Source organism: Amphiura filiformis, chromosome 3 (assembly GCF_039555335.1).
Source record: "Amphiura filiformis chromosome 3, Afil_fr2py, whole genome shotgun sequence".
Lineage (NCBI taxonomy): Eukaryota > Metazoa > Echinodermata > Ophiuroidea > Amphilepidida > Amphiuridae > Amphiura > Amphiura filiformis.
This window is the reverse complement of record NC_092630.1, coordinates 79,806,106-79,824,632: the sequence shown is the minus strand read 5'-3', so window position 1 is coordinate 79,824,632 and position 18,527 is coordinate 79,806,106. Positions and strand designations below refer to the sequence as shown.

General features: G+C 36.2%; 1 protein-coding gene across 1 annotated transcript in view; it reads right to left on the bottom strand.

The window, feature by feature from the left end:
* The window catches only part of LOC140149227 (melanotransferrin-like), a 29,080-nt gene that overhangs the window by 7,604 nt on the left and 2,949 nt on the right, over positions 1-18,527 (bottom strand). Inside the window, exons 2-11 of the mRNA XM_072171449.1 lie at positions 14,869-14,984; positions 9,158-9,278; positions 8,574-8,702; positions 5,802-5,894; positions 5,148-5,271; positions 4,467-4,647; positions 3,770-3,853; positions 3,043-3,208; positions 1,666-1,830; positions 828-998 (exon numbers count right to left, since the gene is read on the bottom strand). Of these exons, the coding sequence (XP_072027550.1) occupies positions 828-998; positions 1,666-1,830; positions 3,043-3,208; positions 3,770-3,853; positions 4,467-4,647; positions 5,148-5,271; positions 5,802-5,894; positions 8,574-8,702; positions 9,158-9,278; positions 14,869-14,984 (1,350 nt within the window). The remainder of the gene's footprint in view (positions 1-827; positions 999-1,665; positions 1,831-3,042; positions 3,209-3,769; positions 3,854-4,466; positions 4,648-5,147; positions 5,272-5,801; positions 5,895-8,573; positions 8,703-9,157; positions 9,279-14,868; positions 14,985-18,527) is intronic.

The window sequence follows — 18,527 nt, the reverse complement described above, 5'->3', positions numbered from 1 at the left end:
AGAGTTGTTATGATGACATGCATGTTAAGCTCATCAGATGTGGACAATTGTCAGTCTTTAATAAACTTAAGTACCATACTGTTTATCTGCCATTGCTAAAGGTCCTAATACCTCTAAACCCTTTTTGGTCCTTTTTTTCTGATATAGCACCTGTACTACATAAATATGGTCCTGAAGCGCAAAATGATGTATGGGCATCTTATTTTCTAACCAAGAAAAATTGCATCGCCTGACCCTGGCATGGCATTCTTTTCACAGTGGTGCTGAGAACTGTAATGCAAGTCAACAGCTGACCTTAGCAGGTTGCTGTCAAAAGGTTGGTAAGCATAAAAGCCAATATTGGATGACTTGTTATGATACTTCAAATATAGTGCTTTGATAGGTTTCTATGGAACATTAGAGTACAAATGCTTAAATTGTTGAAAATGTCTGTTCCAGCATAATTAGTTAGGGAACAAACCGAAAGATTGATGATGTCCTATAAATGAAACTAGTTTCGTTTAGGGGAGGGGAAAAATACTCGATTACGTTTGTACAAAAACAGCGGTCTGAAGTAGGTGTCATTATTATGTCAAAATTTTCAACGTTTCATTATCACGTTTCTGGCAGGGCGGTAGGGGGTCGGCTGAGAAACGAAACTAGTTACGTTTATAGGACGTCATCGATCTTTTGGTTGGTTCCCTTAACCAGTACAATCATTGACATTGGTGTTACTGTTCGAGAATTGAAAACGAATAACAAAAGTGTAAAAACTTTAATGCAAATAGACACTTAATTGGTAACTCCTGTAGACAGGATAATTATGCAAGTCACAATGACTGGGATACCTTTGAGGTCATTGATGGTGAAGGAACTGCTAGATTTGACCACAGCCACTGCCCAATAACTAGCATCACTTTGCTCTTGATAATATTCAGCCAACACTGGTCTTAGTTGATATCTTGTGCCTGCTTGGAAGATGTCTCCTCCATCCAAAGTCACTACATCAGCTTCATCATCTGCAAGTGCAATAAAACAGCAATGGTAAGGATTACTGTATAGGAAAATCCTTACATACAAGTTACTTGCGAATATAGCGTTCATTAATTTCAAGTCTTAAAAACTGTAAAGTTCAATCTGGTTCTAAAATGAAGATGGCTTCTTTACCCTAGTGCACTTTTTTTGACTCGCCCTGTAGTTGAGGTGAAAATAACCCAATATTTTTTTACTTCTTGGGTCTCCAATTCTGCAGCCATATACAGGCTGAAATTAACAATCTAGTACAAACCCTATCTAACACATACATTTAATCACACACATATATCAACTTGGTGTGACCGACTAAGATCATTGTGGGCCAATAATTGTAACTTATACAACTCATACATAAATTCTACACAGTTTATTGCTTCATTGACATTTATCATTTTTACCATTAGCCTCTCTGTGTGATACTTTTTTACCATCACAGCGCTGCGCCTTAGTACAAATGTAGTTGTAGTAGCAGAATACATGTACGAGTGATATAAAAGTAAAACAAATAGTAACTGTCTTAATTTCATGTAATGGTCGAAAATATAAGATGTATTGTTCCATTCACTGTTCCAGTCCATGGAATGGAACAATGTATCTTTCACCTTGTGATTATATTGCAGCCATCAGCTAATATTTGTATAGTGTACCTACCATAAATGCTCTTCATGCAGCCATCATGGTCCATCTCCCTAAAACAAGATATCTCAGGAGTCAAACCTTTGACTTTGAATGCAGCTGACATGGCACGACACTTATCCAACTCTTGGTCAGAAATCACACACCAACGGAGAGTATTGGAGGGACACTTGTTGATACCTGCGTCAAGAAAAAGATATCAATGGATTAGAATTCTTTGAATCATCCACAATGTGTGATGCACAAATGCTTGAAATTGATAAACCTAGTCTCCAAATTACTTATTAATCACATTGAAGAATCTTTGTTTTTACTTCTGGATAGGTAATCACATTAAAATTGTCAAACTGAAGTGCTTTACTGCTGACTTAGTGCAATTGTAAGCTTATGTGTTGTAAATCACACAAATGTTAACCACAGATATGCCAATATGTGACGTGTCATGTCAAAAGGAGACACTTTTGGGCAGGATCGCAAATGGAGAAATAGCCAAAAATCTGCCCGGGGAGATTTTTTCATAATTTGGGTTTGTTGCGAATTTGTGATGTTATTAATGTTTAGAATATTGTCTGATAGTTTCAGACCGGAATATAACTGGCATCTTGTATTTTTTGAGACAATTTTCTTGGTAATTCCTACTCTCAACATTGTCAATAATATTTTTAAAGGCCGATATCTCAATTTCCAATTTTATAATACCATAACTTACGAACTCAATATCTTCCCTTAGGGATGTCTGATTTCATTGGGGAAAACAGCGTTGTGGAGCAAAATATCTCTTTATTTAAGATATATGTAAAAACCTCAAAATTGATAACCTGCCCAAAAGTGTCTCCTTTTGACATGACACGTCACATATATCCTAAACTAAAGAATCAGCTAATCAGGAACTTTCCAGGCATTTACAAACACATGTGTATGTGCAAATCTCTACCAAGCTTTGTAATGGTGATTTTAGTCTTGCACTTTCTTGCAATACAATCAAGCAAAATTATCATGAATTTTTCTAATTTAATATATAGGCCTATATATTATATACAGAATTATGCTTCAAATGTCAAGACTTATAGAAACATATTTCAAACTATAAATGGTCAACATTTAAATTTGGAGATGTGATCATTTTCATGTTAGTTGTTACTTTCAAATAGTGTGAGCATATACAAAAGAGACTTTGCGTCTAAGATGAGCAATGTCGCCAGGTCTGAACCCTGTACTGGCATTAGCTGAATTCAAGTACGCTCAGGCCTAAAAAAATTGTTTGATTGGCTTAACCCGACCGACCCTAGACTTTTTGGGTTTTTTTTTTTTTGAAAAAAAAAAGAGAAAAAAGAAGAACTTAAAGTTCAAGGCCTTTATCAAATGCAATTTACAGCTTTGCAAATCTGTTACCTTGAATAGTGCCCACATAGCTGTCTCCCAGGAATTGGGCATAATTCTTGTTGGTGATTTTGTCCAAGCGGATTGTCGAGTCTTTGAAGATGAGGTCACTATCACTCCATGCATAGGAGTCAAACATCAAGAACCCTTCAGTGTTGGTATCAGCACCAAAGATTTCCTGTTAACATCACAAGATATTATTAATGTAACCATGGTTGTTAGTTCTAGTATAGCTATACACACCCTCTGTTTACTAAAACAACCTACCCAGTACTGCATTCAAACTATTTAGTGGCCTAGTGTTTAAATAAGTCATCCTATTACCAGTTTACCACATTTTGAAAGTCTAACTGGATATTTTTCATGATAAAGACCATTAAATGGGGGCATATAAATAGATGCCAGTTTGTTAAGTACACATGGGCGCTAATTAGGGAGTGTTACTAAAAGTAATAAGGTTGAATGCGATTGTAACTTTTTCAAGAATACTGTAATTTTCAATTTCTTACAGACTAGCTACGACGGGCTATTCCAGTTAAAGTCCATACACCTGCTACGGCAGACATTACCTTAATTTGCCACAATATAAGTGAAAATTTCAAAGGGGAGGGGGTGACCTAAATGGGCGACTCCCATATTAATGATTCAATCAACCAATCAGGATCTCACTTCTGTTTGAGGATAAAAATGGCAGCAAATTAAAACAAAATGAATTAAACAATAATGACAATGTTCTTACCTGTGCATTGGTTAATAGATTCTGGTATGTAGAGATTGCATTTGCAGTCTTGGTTTTTGCTGTCATCACTGCATGAGGTGGAACCTGTAGGAATGTCAATGTTGCATTTGGTAACAAACACTTCTGTTGCTTTCTTTTACAAAGTTTCTATTCTCACCTTCACGTCTTTCCTCAACTTTGGGTGTTTAGTTCTAGAGTTGGCATTCCCATAATCAAAATGCAATGGCTTTTGGAATTTCAATGTCCAAAATCAAAATTCCACTCTTTTCCCATGATTTTTGCCAATTTTTAAAATTCTATTTTGCACTAGAGTTGATGGGAACCCTGTCTGTGCTTCAAATATTATGACATTCAGTGTAAATAAATGCAAATCCCATTGCATCTGAAATCATGATGATAATTCAAACAAGGATTTCTGTAAACTGTTCCCTAAGGCCAAAAAATACCAAAAAAAAACACGTTCTACAGATTTTTTTTCATCGCCTGAAGTCCCACTTTTGAAAACTTTTGAAAATCTTGAGTGAAGTCAAAAATATCCTGAATACATGAAATATACCATGCTGATGCTCAATGTTCAATTGTCAGTTGGTGTGAAAAAAACCTCATATGTCTGAAAATGTGCCTTCCTTTAACCATGAAACTCCATGGAAACTGACATCCTTACATACACGATCTAGTAATTTGTGAATCAACTTACCAGGGCCAAGTTGCAGCTTGCAGCTTCAGAAACAGGCTTGCGAGATCCATCAGGACACAACAATTCAAAGTCATTAGAAGCTAGATTGATGGCCCAGGTGTCTTGGTTCTTGTTGTCAGTGTTGTCCAGTACTGTCTGCGGCTTAATGAATGCAACATCACCTGCATCTTCAGCCAAACACCTGCACATGCACACACCAACCAAACATTGCAGTTTAACAGGTTTATTTCTTTTAATCCACAAATTTGACAAGATATTGACTGTTATAGTAAATTAAATTTTAACATGTTTAATCTGTCAAGTTTTCACAAAATAATCTTTACTGATAATTTTTGATTTTATATTCAGTTACTGATCAATGGATGAAAAACAATTTTATACTAATGTCTATGTTGCTGGGCAGGGAAAACCTACAGGTATGAAAAAAAAGTGAACAAGTTTCAAAACCAGTACTAAGTGCAAAATTGACCATTTCGGTAAATCCGGTAATTCTGTGCGGTTAGACTCGAGATGTCATCATTTGAGATCACACTGATGAGCACATCATTTACCAAACATCGTTACTGTGCATGGCAAGTCAATGCAGCATAGTTATAATAATCCTCATTGCAACTATAGTACATACCTGAATGCTCCAGCATAGTTATTATAAGCCTTTTTGATTGCAACTCTAGTACATACCTGAATGCTCCAGCATAGTTATAATAAGCCTCATTACTGTTGCGTTCACACTGTGGTGACTTGCATGCCTGGCACAAGTTACGAGGATTATCACCACTTGGATTGTATGCATCTGACAACACACCTATAACATGCAAATAATGCAATAAAATATATACATTATTACATCTAATTTTAAAACTTTACCTACTTCATATACATTATATAAAGCCTGAAATGTCTTACTTAAAGAATAGTACTTTCATCCTGATCCCTGCTGGTGTATTGATATTTCAATACACCAGCAGGAATGCAGCTAGCAGAGTTTCAGTGCCATATGGCAGTTGACAGAAATTTGATATTTTTAGCATGATTTTACCAACAGTGGACACTGTAAAGATAAATTCATTATACATGTGTCCTTTGAGTATGAGTGCACCAGCATTAAAAATTAACCTTCAATAGTAGGCTCCAAATGTGAGTGGTGGACTCCACCACCCACCAGTGACCATTTTACTTTTTACCATTTTTAGTTGAGCATGCACAAGGACTTTTTTAGGGAAAATTTAATTACGCTCATGTTTACGGACTTAAAAATACCAAGTAATTAAACATTTTTTATACAAACAAGTGTAGATGATATATGTGTGAGGCATATGAATGCATCAATCTCACCTGGTACACAGCTAGCACTGAAGAACTGACCAGCAGCTTTAATGTCTTGTTGACAGTCTTCTGGAGTAATGTAATTGTTCTCCAACAAGAATCCTGGAGCAAGAATAGAACAACAACCCCATGCATAAGCAGTCAATAATACAAGTTCATTGTAATTTTATATGTAGAATTGGTAACATCATGTTAGGTGAGCTAAAGCCTAGTGGGTTTTGGATAGTGTATAACATATATACATGTGAGCTTTCCACATATCAGTTAAGGGGTACTACACCCATTGATTTTTTTTGCATTTTTTGCATTTTGTGAAGAAATTACAAAAAAAAATGGACAAAGTGGTATGCAAAATGAAGGGGCAAATCTTCTCGTTTTATTGGTGGCATCGGTATCAACGTAGCTTACATGCTTTTAAAAGTAGAAGCCAAAAGGTGGTACATCACTGATGATTTAAATTCACTTCATTTTGGAAAGCTTACTATCAACGGATTTCGTTAAAATTTTGGATATGTGTTGCTAACACGTTAGGGAAATAAAGTTGATATGTAAAATGGGAATAAGTGGTTCCTGATTTCTTTTATGACTTCATGAACTTGGTGCTCCACAACTATCAAAAAAGGAACTGGTTAAAATGCTTCTATTTTCAATGTTGAGCTATATTTTGTATTTTTAACTTGCGACATTATTTCACTGAAACTTAATTAAGCCACAGGTAACAGGTTACCACAACCATACTACAGCAATGTTGAAAAAAAAGTATTTCTTGTCACCTATACTACCATATTGGGTAGTTTTCCGTAAGCTTAACGTTTGTGATTTTGGTAACTATTTTATATTTATTTGTGAAATCCATCGCAACTAGGCATTCTAAATTGTACTCACCATTTACATCCCAAGGTATATTAGTATATCCACCTTGCACTTCTCGATATATATCCAGTTAAAGACAGAATATCAAAATTATTCCTCATTATGATATCACAAACTCTCACATGTGTATTCAAAATTGATGCTTAAATTTGACCTGAACCAATTGACCTATAACCTGACATACGGTGACCTAATAGCCTTTTCTTCTCCTAACAACACATTATAATATTATTGACTAATGACTATACATCCATTGTGTAAGTGTTTATATATTTTGCATGCACCACTAGATTTTCTATAGAGAGTATAACAAAGGATTTAATGTATTCTATTCATGTACCCTACTTGAACATGCTGAATAGAATAAATCATGGTTTGTTATGAAACACGCATCTGAGTAACTAGGATACAGTAAACAAAATATATATAGGGCTAAAATGACTTACTACAATTGTTTAAAAGCACTTTTTTCTTCTTTTTTCATATTTTTTTTTTATTTCACATGATCCGTGCATATATCGCCTAGCTATAAATGAAAAATATTTATTTAGACCAATCAAACCAATATATGGGTGTAGTACGCCCTTAAGTAAAGTACTTCATAATTCAAGAAAACATGTTTTTACTCTTTTGCTCTTCCATATTGTCCATGTGCCATTTTGTCATCTAGCCCTAGTCTGAGACCAACCCTACACTATCTCATACCTTAGTCCTAATCTTACCAATACCTAAACCACCACCAAGCCCTAATCTTAACATTCAGAGAGTAATTCAGGAAAAGCTAACCTTGCGCCAATCATGATGATTACAGATAAGATAAAATGGATACAATTAATAAAACCTAGTAAATATTATAACAAGTGCAGCTGACAGATGGCTTTCATTTCCCAGACCACAAAAACATCATTCTAATTGAAAAATTGGATATATCACTCCTTATTAGACGTAATCAATCTTACCAAGTGTAATTTACATCATCTACTGCAATTTTTGAAATATCAGAGCTATACCATATATAATACCACACATAAAAATCAAATGTTTTTAAAACATATTACCTAGATTATTAATTTCCTTAATTAGGAGTCCCCATCAGGTAATCAGTAGGTAACATTTATATTAATTATTAAGTTACAATTAGACCAGGCAATAAATTCCTCTTTCAACTAAGGTGTTTCCTGGTTGATTTCCATCAATCAGGGAAGTATCAAGGAAGTATAAATAAAGCCAAGTATTAAATTACATGCCAACATTTCACAAACATGTTTGCTTACATGTCTTTATGCGCTGTCTGGCTGCAACCAACTTGACATGTGAAGTTGTGAACATGCATTATAACATTAATATGGCAGATCTTATCAACAAAGCCTATCTTTGTTTCAGGGGAAATCATTAAATCTTTTTTGGGAAGGATGAGTGCTACTTTTTTCACCTTTGTTACTAAAGAGAACTGATTCAGAGCTGAAATTTGAATAAGTTGGAAAACAACTTAACAATCTGGGATCTTAAGTCTAGATCACCATCATGTGATATGCAATGTTAGTGCTTATTTCCATCCTTCCCCAACATATGACTTGTGACCCACCCAGCAGAGATCATGGTGTTAGCTAGCCACCCATCCACCTATCATTTTGGACAGGCAGTTTGCTCCTGGGACAGACAAATTGAATGCCTGTTACATTATGCTAAATTCTAAAAATAATGCTTGAAATTGAATAAGTTCTGTGAACTCAAAACAAGACCAGACAAATAAATTAAGGCTATATCATGAGCTATTTGAACTGACTGAACCCCCAGAAAAGGTCTAGTTTATTTTTTCAGGGTAATATTTTGGAAATTCAGGTTTAGCGAAAATGACAGGCAATTGTCAAATCCGAGCTGAGACCCTGACTAAGATGTGATATTTACCTATAGGTACATTCCATCCTGCAGTCTTCCTGATGCCTGTATGACAAGATCTCTTCCCACGGAGATTGCTGATGTTGATGGCAGTATTGGACTTCTTCACCACAGCAACTGCATAGTAACCTCGTTTACCTGAAGAGAAAGAAGACAGTTTCTATTTTTGTTTCTATCCAAATGCCCACCCACCCGCATCAAATATTCTCATGTTTGCTAAATTTTTCATTATTTTGAATAACCATGATAACATGAATTTCTTTTAAAAGATTTTGGAGTATCTGCACCAAACTTTGCAGTAAAAGTCCCTTTGTCCTTTTGATGATTTTAGCACATAGTGTATAGGCTCAACATTGAAATATTGTGTACCTTTGTCATATTTTTTCTTATTCATTTGGAGAAGAACTGGTATTTTTATAAAAGTCTGATAAAAAATCCATAGGATTTCTAACTGAGCACTGTCGGATATAATCAAAGCATGCCAATACAACACCTTGGACTGGTGCAATATGTAGTATTTTACCATGAATATATCCTAAATACACAGCATAAATTGTGTATCCACTTGAACAGATTAATTATGAATCGCCTACCTTGTTCATAGACTTCCTCCATGATTGGTACCATATTATAGTCTTTGCCTGCCACATATACATCACCTCCATCTAATGTGATTAAGTCTGCTCCATTATCCTGGATCAACCTCATGCATTCCTGTAATGAAAGCATTTACAAATTCAATGGTTAAACTTATTTTTTGCTAGCATTACACCCAGTGGCGGCACCAGGAAATTTTTCTGGGGGTGCATTGAGGGGCAAAGTGAATTTCAGGGGGGGGGCAAAATTATCGCAAAAAGGTGAAATTTTCATAATTTTGTTTTTTTACTGGAGGGGCAACAGGGGGAGGAGTGAAAATCATGCCCCCCCCCGTGGCACTGCCACTGATTACACCCCAATTATCCTTCAAATCTTAGTTCAATGTTGGGTTATAATAACCGTTATATAATGGGTACCCAAAGGTATAAATTAAAACATTTTATTAACATTTAAAAACATTTTGTGAACACTTGCTGCAAAAAAAAAAAATTCATGATGACCTTTATTAATATTATAACCTGACATTTAAATATTATTTACTCATTGTGAAGATGAAGACCATCCAGGATAATTCATGCATCAATTCTCTAGCTTTGTTCAATTAATAAATTTCAACAATTGCGTCATTTATTTTCAAATCACAGTATCACATTAAATACTGTTCATTCAACTATGCCTATTTGTTAAAGGTGGATGCAATAAAATATTTTCCACTAAAATTGCTTCCTTTTATGATGTCAGCTAGAGTTCAAGTTTTAGTGTTAATTTAATGGAGTGTAACAATATGGACAATTTTGTGAAGCAACACTTTCTGCTTCACTTTTCACATTGATCTCAATGAATGGGATCATACACCGTATCGGTCTATGATGGGATTCACTTCAAACTACAGGTTTTCTTGTTTTGTTTGCAGGGTTGTATTTTGTCCTCTACATGTAGGTACCAGGGGTGATCATGTCAAATTGTTTTAAAAAAGAAGAGATAAAAAGTCAGAATTTGTGATCATGCTGGAAGCAAAATCACCTTATGGGGTAGAGGGGTCAAAACTCTACACATTGCAGAATTCAAGTGGCAAAACGATTCCAAAATTAATCCAAAATAATGTTCTAGTTAATGAGATAGAATGCACATTCAAAGTGGTATAAAGTAAGGGAGGGAAAGCCAAAGCTCTTGTGATATCTATGTCCATACTATTCAATGTATATACGGTATGTACATGTACGTGCCCCTCTCACATGTATTTTTTACCTTATTCATACCCAAAAAGCACCACATTTTCAAGAACATCCCTGCCCCTTCATATGCAAGTAGTTTATTTATTTTGCAACTTCTTAATTCAATTTTACATTTTCCACCCAAATTACTTGGAAAACTTTCAAGCCATGGATATCAACCTCCTGGATGTTATCTTGTCATGTCAAGTGACATCCTGGATCTCTTAATGCCAAAGATCAGACCAAGTTAAGTGGCTTTCAATCTTGAAAGTTCTTTCCTTGGCTAAAATCCAACACCAAACTTTAGACTAGTTAAGATATTTGTCCTAATTAGGGCCTCTAGTCCCTGGGCATCTAATTTTGTGATTTTAGGCAGCAAGACAATTTTAAATGCTGCAAAACAATGTCGCTTTATATAGAAAAAATGTTACAAGCACTGCAAATCAATGTGCAGATGACTTTATTGTGATTCAATGTATTTCCCCACATAAATTGTATTTTCATATAAAGGTGCACTGCTTGAATTTAGGCACTACATGTATAGGGATAGGGGTTTAGACATGTGTGCAATTTCATCATGTTTGGTTCACACCATGATGGGATCAAGTATAACACCAGGATTTGAATTGGTAAATGGCCTTGGTTTTACTTTTGTTGTTTTTCTGTATGTTTCAATACGGTACATTGGCAACAAAAATCAATGTTTCACTTCCGAATACATGCAGGCGCAGATCCTGGTTTTGGAAGGGGAGGCCCCTCAAAAAAAATATTATCACGCTTAGCTCACCCCGGGAGCTTGCCGATGTTGTTGGATCTATATTTCTTCAAGGTTGTTAGGAAAACTGCTCCTGGATATGCACATGTATGTATGCCAAGTTGTAAATGGCAAGATACAAACAATCAAGACAAATTGTGTCAAACAGATTTTGTAGCAAACTCACATTTCATCATAAACTAGAGTGGTTACCGCACCATAGCTGAACCATGGGCTTCGGTAGTATACTTGGTATACCACTTTCACCCGGGGGTCATACCTTCTTGGCGTTTCAAGATATGAAATTGGACCCAAAATATGAATATTGACCCAGGTCTTATGAGTAGTGTTACCCCCGGTGGGGAAATTATTTTATTATATTCTTTACTTTGTTCTCTTTCATTTGACACCACTTGGAGGGTCATACCTTCTTGGCATTTCAAGATATGAAAAGGACCCAAAATGTGAAATTGATCCATGTCTTATGAGGAGTGTCACCCCCGGTGGGGAAATTTTTTACTTTACTTCTATCTCTTTCATTTGACACCACTCCGGGGTCATACCTTCTTGGCATTTTGAGATATGAAAAGGACCCATGTGATTATTGATCCAGTTCTTATGATGAGTGTCACCCCCGAGTGTGGAATATTTTTTAAATATTATATTCTTTACTTTTTCCTCTTTCATTTGACACTACTCGGGGGGGGGGGGGGGTCATACCTTTGTGGCATTTAGAGACATGTCCATTTCAGACCAAAACGTTAGTAAGCTAGTAACATACACTATTATAGGCTGATACCATTTCATGGTTCAGCAAATAGAAATTAATTTATGGGAGATAATGTGACATGATTTTTAATTTGTTGAGGTTTATAACTTGGAGTCACAGCCGTGGTCCTAGTACAAACAGTTGTATTCTCAAGTTCTACATGTATGTTGTGTTGCGCACACAAAACTACAGTTTGCTTAGCAAATACTTTCTCTACCTTCATTGCTGAAATTGCACGAACAAAAACAGCATTCCACATACAAAGATTGATTTTCAGGACCATTTAAAACTTTGAGATTAAATTTCTCGCACCAGACAGCTATTTTGGTACCTTTTGTGTGTCATGTGACCCTGTGAACCTGACCAGTTTATTCAAGAAATACTAAGTGGATTGGGCAAACATAGCAACCAAATGTTTTGCTCTGTTCAGGTTCAATGTTACTTCAATCTGCTGCCAACAAATCTGATTAACATTCCATGATTTTTTTAAATGTGAAAACAGAAAAGTTTTGAATAATCACTGCTTTAAATAATCTGTTTAAGGTTATTAATTATTTTTAACTGTTGTGATTTGGTAGTTCACAGCATCTTACGAATGGTAGTGAGCTTTGGCAAAAATTGCATTGCTCAATTCATAGCGAGGGTGTACATGTAGAAGAATTAAAATATCACAGATATACTTTTATAGGTGCTGCGGTTCTTGAGTTACGTTGTAAAGAGGGCTGAAACAACAACACTTTTGTAAAACGACGTAACTCATTAACAACAATAAATTAAGCAAGTTTGCAAAGTATACGATTTGTAGAATGGACTTTTGCAAAACATCAAGGTGTTAATTTTCATTAATATATTGAACTAGATAATGAAAATCGATTTTTAGGTTGCTTCGACCAACAAAACCTCGTCTACCCTTAACACTTCACCTCAAAATGCCCAAAATGTTGCTAACATTCAATTCCAAGTTCAGTGCCCCTCTCAGAACTTCAGTCGTTTTCTTTTTTAGACTATGACCTCTAGTTCCTGTTGCTTTTCCCCATCAAGGGAAAAAAAGAGAAAAGAAAATGAACTTTTGAAAGCAACACGCCCTATTATGCAACACCTTACAATGTTAAGCTTAAAACGTCACCATTGATTGCCTAACTACATACATAAGAACAGCCTTGAGCACAAACGCACCTGACCATTCAAACATGTGTACAGGGACAACTTCTCTGGGCCCAGAAGTTGAATACAGTTGGGATATGGGTTTTATTCCTTCTTAGTATTGAATTGTACTATTCTGGAATTTAAAAAGAAACATTGCTAGAGAATTTTGGTAACTCTATTTAGGCAATAAACAGAACCTCTCTGGGAAAAAACATTAGAAAAACACTGGGGTAGATGTTTGCAAGTCACTTAACATTTTACAACTTACCCTAGAATCGGTTAATCGTGAGAACTAAAGATACCAATATTACTGCATTTCAGATTGCAATACAAACTTCCAGTCAGCCCTCGAATTAAGGATCTGAAGGGCCATGGCAACTTTTTTAGGGCAAGTTGATAAATTGCCTTGGATTTTCACTGAAAAGGCAAGGCAGCACGGCAGTTTGTAATATTTCAAGAGGGCATCATGGCAACTGTTGAAAATTTGAGAAAGGCACCAAGGCAAAGTGAACAAAACACACACAAACAGTCTGATTTTATAATGAAGGGGCAGGGCTGGGGCACTGACGGCAACTTCATTAGAGGGCACAGCAAGTGACTGCCTTGGGTGAAGGACATATTTTGAGGGCATTACGGCAGTGGGGATGGGCCTCACCTCACCTCACCTCACCAGGCTGTGTTCGACCATTGTTGGACGTAGCCCTCTTCATGATTCTTCCACTGTTCTCTGTCTCTTGCATTTCTTGTCCATGTAGGTCCCATGTAGGCAGTAATGTCGTCATGCCACCTCCTCTTCTGTCTTCCTCTTGATCTTTTCCCTGTTCTTGGTTGCCATTCTGTAAGCCGTTTAGTCCATCTGTTATCTTCCCTTCGTGCAAGGTGACCTGCCCATCTCCATTTCGCTTCTTTGAGTTTCACCATGTCTTTGACTTGAGTTTGACGTCTTATTTCAGTGTTCTTAATTTTATCCCTTCCGGTAATGTGAAGCATCTTCCTTTCCATTGCTCTTTGGGCTGTTTGTAATTTCTGTTCCAGGTACTTGGTTGTTGTCCATGTTTCTGCCCCATATGTCATTGTTGGCAATACACACTGGTTGAACATTCTACTTCTCAGATACATTGGTAACTTTTTATCACATAGAATGTCCTTGAATCTTCCAAAGCAACTCCAACCTGCCTTTATTCTGATCAAAGCTTCTTCCCTGGTGTTGTCCTCCATCTTCACTGTTTGGCCGAGATATTTGTAACCATCCACCTTTTCGATAACATCGCCTTCAACTTCAATGACATCCTCTGACTGGTGGTTTGTCATATATTTTGTTTTGCCCTTGTGTATGTTCAGTCCAATCTTTTACTTCCTTTATTCAGATCATTTAACTGGACCTCCATATCCTTTACTGATCTTGTCACCAAAGCTACATCATCTGCGAATCTCAGATCTGTTAGCTTCTCGCCATCTATGTTGATCCCTCTCTCCAGCTTTCTGAATATATCTTCCATTGCTGTAGTGAATATTTTTGGGGATATTGTGTCTCCCTGTCTCACACCACGCTGAATTTGGATTGTTTTTGAAACATCGTTTTCAATGTGGATTTTGGCTGTGGCATTTGTGTATGGGGATGGGCACCCACGGCAAAATGCCATGGGTGCCATGGGTTAATTCGAGGGCTGCTCACAGTTGATTTCAAATTGCAACTTATTCATAATGTAAACAGTCTGAATCATCATCTACATTCTACATTGCAAATATATTATTGTTGCCTCAAAAGCTACTGCTCTTATAATCCTAATTTTGAAACCTGCTTTTCAAAAACTATTTCTTTACCTGCACACTTTTGCCAACAACACATACGATTCCTGGCTGCAAGCCCTTAGCTGCAAACTTATTCCTCATAGCCACACATTTGTTGGACTCCGGACCAGAGGTGGTGCACCATCGCGCTGAAAAAGAACAAAAACAACACTCAGAAATTTACGGTTAATTCTCAAAATTTCACAATTTAAATCAGGTATGATCTAGTAGGACTAAATTGTAATTCTGTTCAATTGGACTTGCTGTTTTAGATGGCTATACATGGTATCCCGTCATATGACGCATCATCAGGCCTACTGATCTTGAATTGGCTCTGTATTCTGGACCTATGACATCACAGTGGTAGAAGTGATGTCACAATGGAGTCAACAGGGAATTTTCCTGATGGTTCGTTCATAACTCAGGTCCCCCTCCTTGATTTGTATTTGGTACACAAAGTCATATATTTATTTAAGTTACTATATTTAGTTCTTTGGGTTGATAATGATGAGAATCTTCACATCTGCGTAACATTAAGGTCACAGTTCTACAGAGATCATCATGCAGTAACTCACTACTGTACCCCATATTGAGCTTTACAGCATCATTCAAAAGGTTGTTGGGTATCCGTGGAATACCATATCAACAAAGTTAACAAACAGATTCTAGATCAAATTAATTGCAGAAATTACCAACATTCTATAATAACATATTATAACATTTTCATACAAAATACATGTAGATTAGTATTTATTTGCCATAAAATGTTAGCTACATACATACTGTCAAATATATCCCATGAGCCGAACAACTAAGGCGAAGCAAAGAAAATTGGAATTAACTACCAGCGCTGATGTCGCCAATACTCCTTCGGTCATGTTACTGTACGATCCTTTGTTATGTAGATCACCATCCCACAGACCCGCGCACCATGTACGTACTGTGTTATGAACATTAACTTTAATGTGTATTCATTCAACTAATATTTCCATCGTAATAATAAAACAATGGTTCCAGCATTTTATTCAAAATCTTGGATTTTGACAAAACTACAGCACCTAGGGTCTAACCGTCTTGATTTTTGTATGTTGGTTTAATAAAGTACAAAAATGTACAATATAATTGTGTAAAAAAACAGAATTTTTAAAATATTGAGGGCCTCATCGTCAGCAAATGTTATAAATAATTGGCTTTAAGGGGGTACTACACCCCTCAATAAATGTGTGACTATTTTTGCATTTTTCTCAAAAACTAATAATACACTGGTAACAAAAGTTATGTATATTATAGGGGCAAGGAATCCAATTACTACACTGGAATTTCAGTGACCCAAAACAAGCGGTTCGATACTTATGATAGAAAATGAGGTACCGCTAGGATGTACCTCATTTCATATCATATTTACTGAACCTTGAGTCACTGAAATTTCAGTGTAGTAATTGGATTTCTTGCCCCAATAATATACATAACTTTTGTTACCAGTGTGTTATTTATTTTTGAGAAAAATGCAAAAATAGTCACAAATTTACCACAGGGGTGTAGTACCCCCTTAATCAGCTGAAAACCTCTGAAATCGTAATGTTTATGGCCAATGTTTCTTTATCCCTGTATCAACCCAATATCACATGGAACCAAAAAGAAGTTTTTTGTTTATAATCTAGCACGTCACTTTATTTTTAAACTAATTTATAAATTTAACTCTTTTCACAATGACAAATATTTAGGGCATACTGTACATTTTTAGGAGTGGAATTTGGGTTCATATTCACTGCATATCACAAAAATTTCATGCGTGACAGTCGGTGACACATGTTTTGTACATACTGGTGTACCTTACTGTAACATGAAACACAAAAAAGTAAGCATGCTTATCCTCTACCTTGTGTTCACATATGGATGGTGGATGAAGATTGATCTCATTCTCTCTCTCATGGTCATGGATCAAGACACATGACAACACATGTCAGTATGTAATGGTAACCACATTAAGTTTCTAATGAGTTTCTTTCAGGTACGTGATTCGTATAAACAGTACTTCCATTTCAGATTACCAGCATGTACATGTAGGGCACATCTCAGATGGAATCTTGGCCCATGCAGTGCCTAAAAACTTGAATGTCGGCCAATGCGGATATGCATCAGGCAAAGTTGTTTGTTTCTTCAACAACATGTCTAAACTCCAAGGTTTCTAACTTCCCATCTGGTGTGGGAAAACGATCCAGAATTTTCTCATCACAGTAATAATTTCAGTTGCCTAATATTTGGGCATGCGAGACACAAAAGTTGTAAATGTAATCAGGGCTGGAAATAACCTGGTACCCCCAGTATTTGACCCTTGGACCCCTCGCATGCCTAGCAGAGTAGCAGACGATCACAGACCTGTAGCCACAGGGTTTTGCTTAAATGCTGGCAGGGACAACAAAAGCGTGGCTATGTATACATCACTTACAGCGATTGCGTCATCACATCACATGCGATGCATGCTAATGCACTCATGCTAAAGAGTTTTGTGTGTTGGATTCTGTTGGACTGGGCAGTGTTAGGAATTGCGAAAAAACTGCCTTTTGAGGAGAGCGAGAGCAATCCCTCTCTACTTCTCTACTTGTACATGTACCTGATAAAGGAGAGTGATTTTTAGCTCTCTTTAGTTGACCATTCTCTCCACACATTCTATTGTGAATGCTCTCTACACAGTTCTCCTTGAAGGCTCCAGAAAATTCCAAACGACAGTCCCAGGAATTCAATTGGAGAAAATGTCAGTAACAAATGGGTTTGATTGGGCCATTTTGCTGAATCTTGTATTCAAATTTAAAGTCCGAATGATAAATTGAGTTTCCCCCGTCACATATTTTGGAGTGATGGTGTGATTTTTTCATTATTCATGTACTGTATTTCATAGAAACACTTTACTTGTGATTTCTGGGATTCAAAGCAATAAAAAAAAGCAAATATGGAAGAAAATGAACATACCGGTACATAAACATACAAATTCTGAAACAAGTATGTTTAAACTCCCATCGAAACAGTGGGAGCATATTGGCTACAGAAGGAAATTGGATCAGGTAGAACCCTTTCTTGCATAATGGCAACACTCCTTAATACTTTAGAGGAAGGAAATAAAATGATGATGGATATCTGTGAGCACAGTGCATGCCACAAATTAGAAATGCCTTGAATGTTAATACATATTGCATGTCATTTCTGATAAGTAATTCAACCAACTTGCATAAATTATATTCACATCCCAAGGGATTTCCAGAGAGATTATCCTTGCCTCCATCGAGAACTCTATACAGAGTTACACTTACACACTTCTATTGCTTTACACAATCATAACTTTCAGGGAGTACTTTTAGAATTTCAATGATCAATCACTATTCTACTCAGAGCCGCAAGGCTCAAATCCATGAGCTATGTAGTTTCTATTTAAAATCGGCACGTATACATTGTGATCACAAAAGTAAACATTATAAAATGAAAAAATAATTAAAAATAAAGCATTTAATAATAAAAGGGCATTTTGTGATCCACAGATCATCCCCCCCCCCCACTTTTTTTAAAAAAAGGTGAGATTTTTATACCACTGGAAACCTGGCTACCGGTACTAAAATGTTGATGTACAAAACATTTCTTGCAGATTGATTAGTTTAACAAACATAATTATCATGAAATTTGAATTACGTTCAACAAAA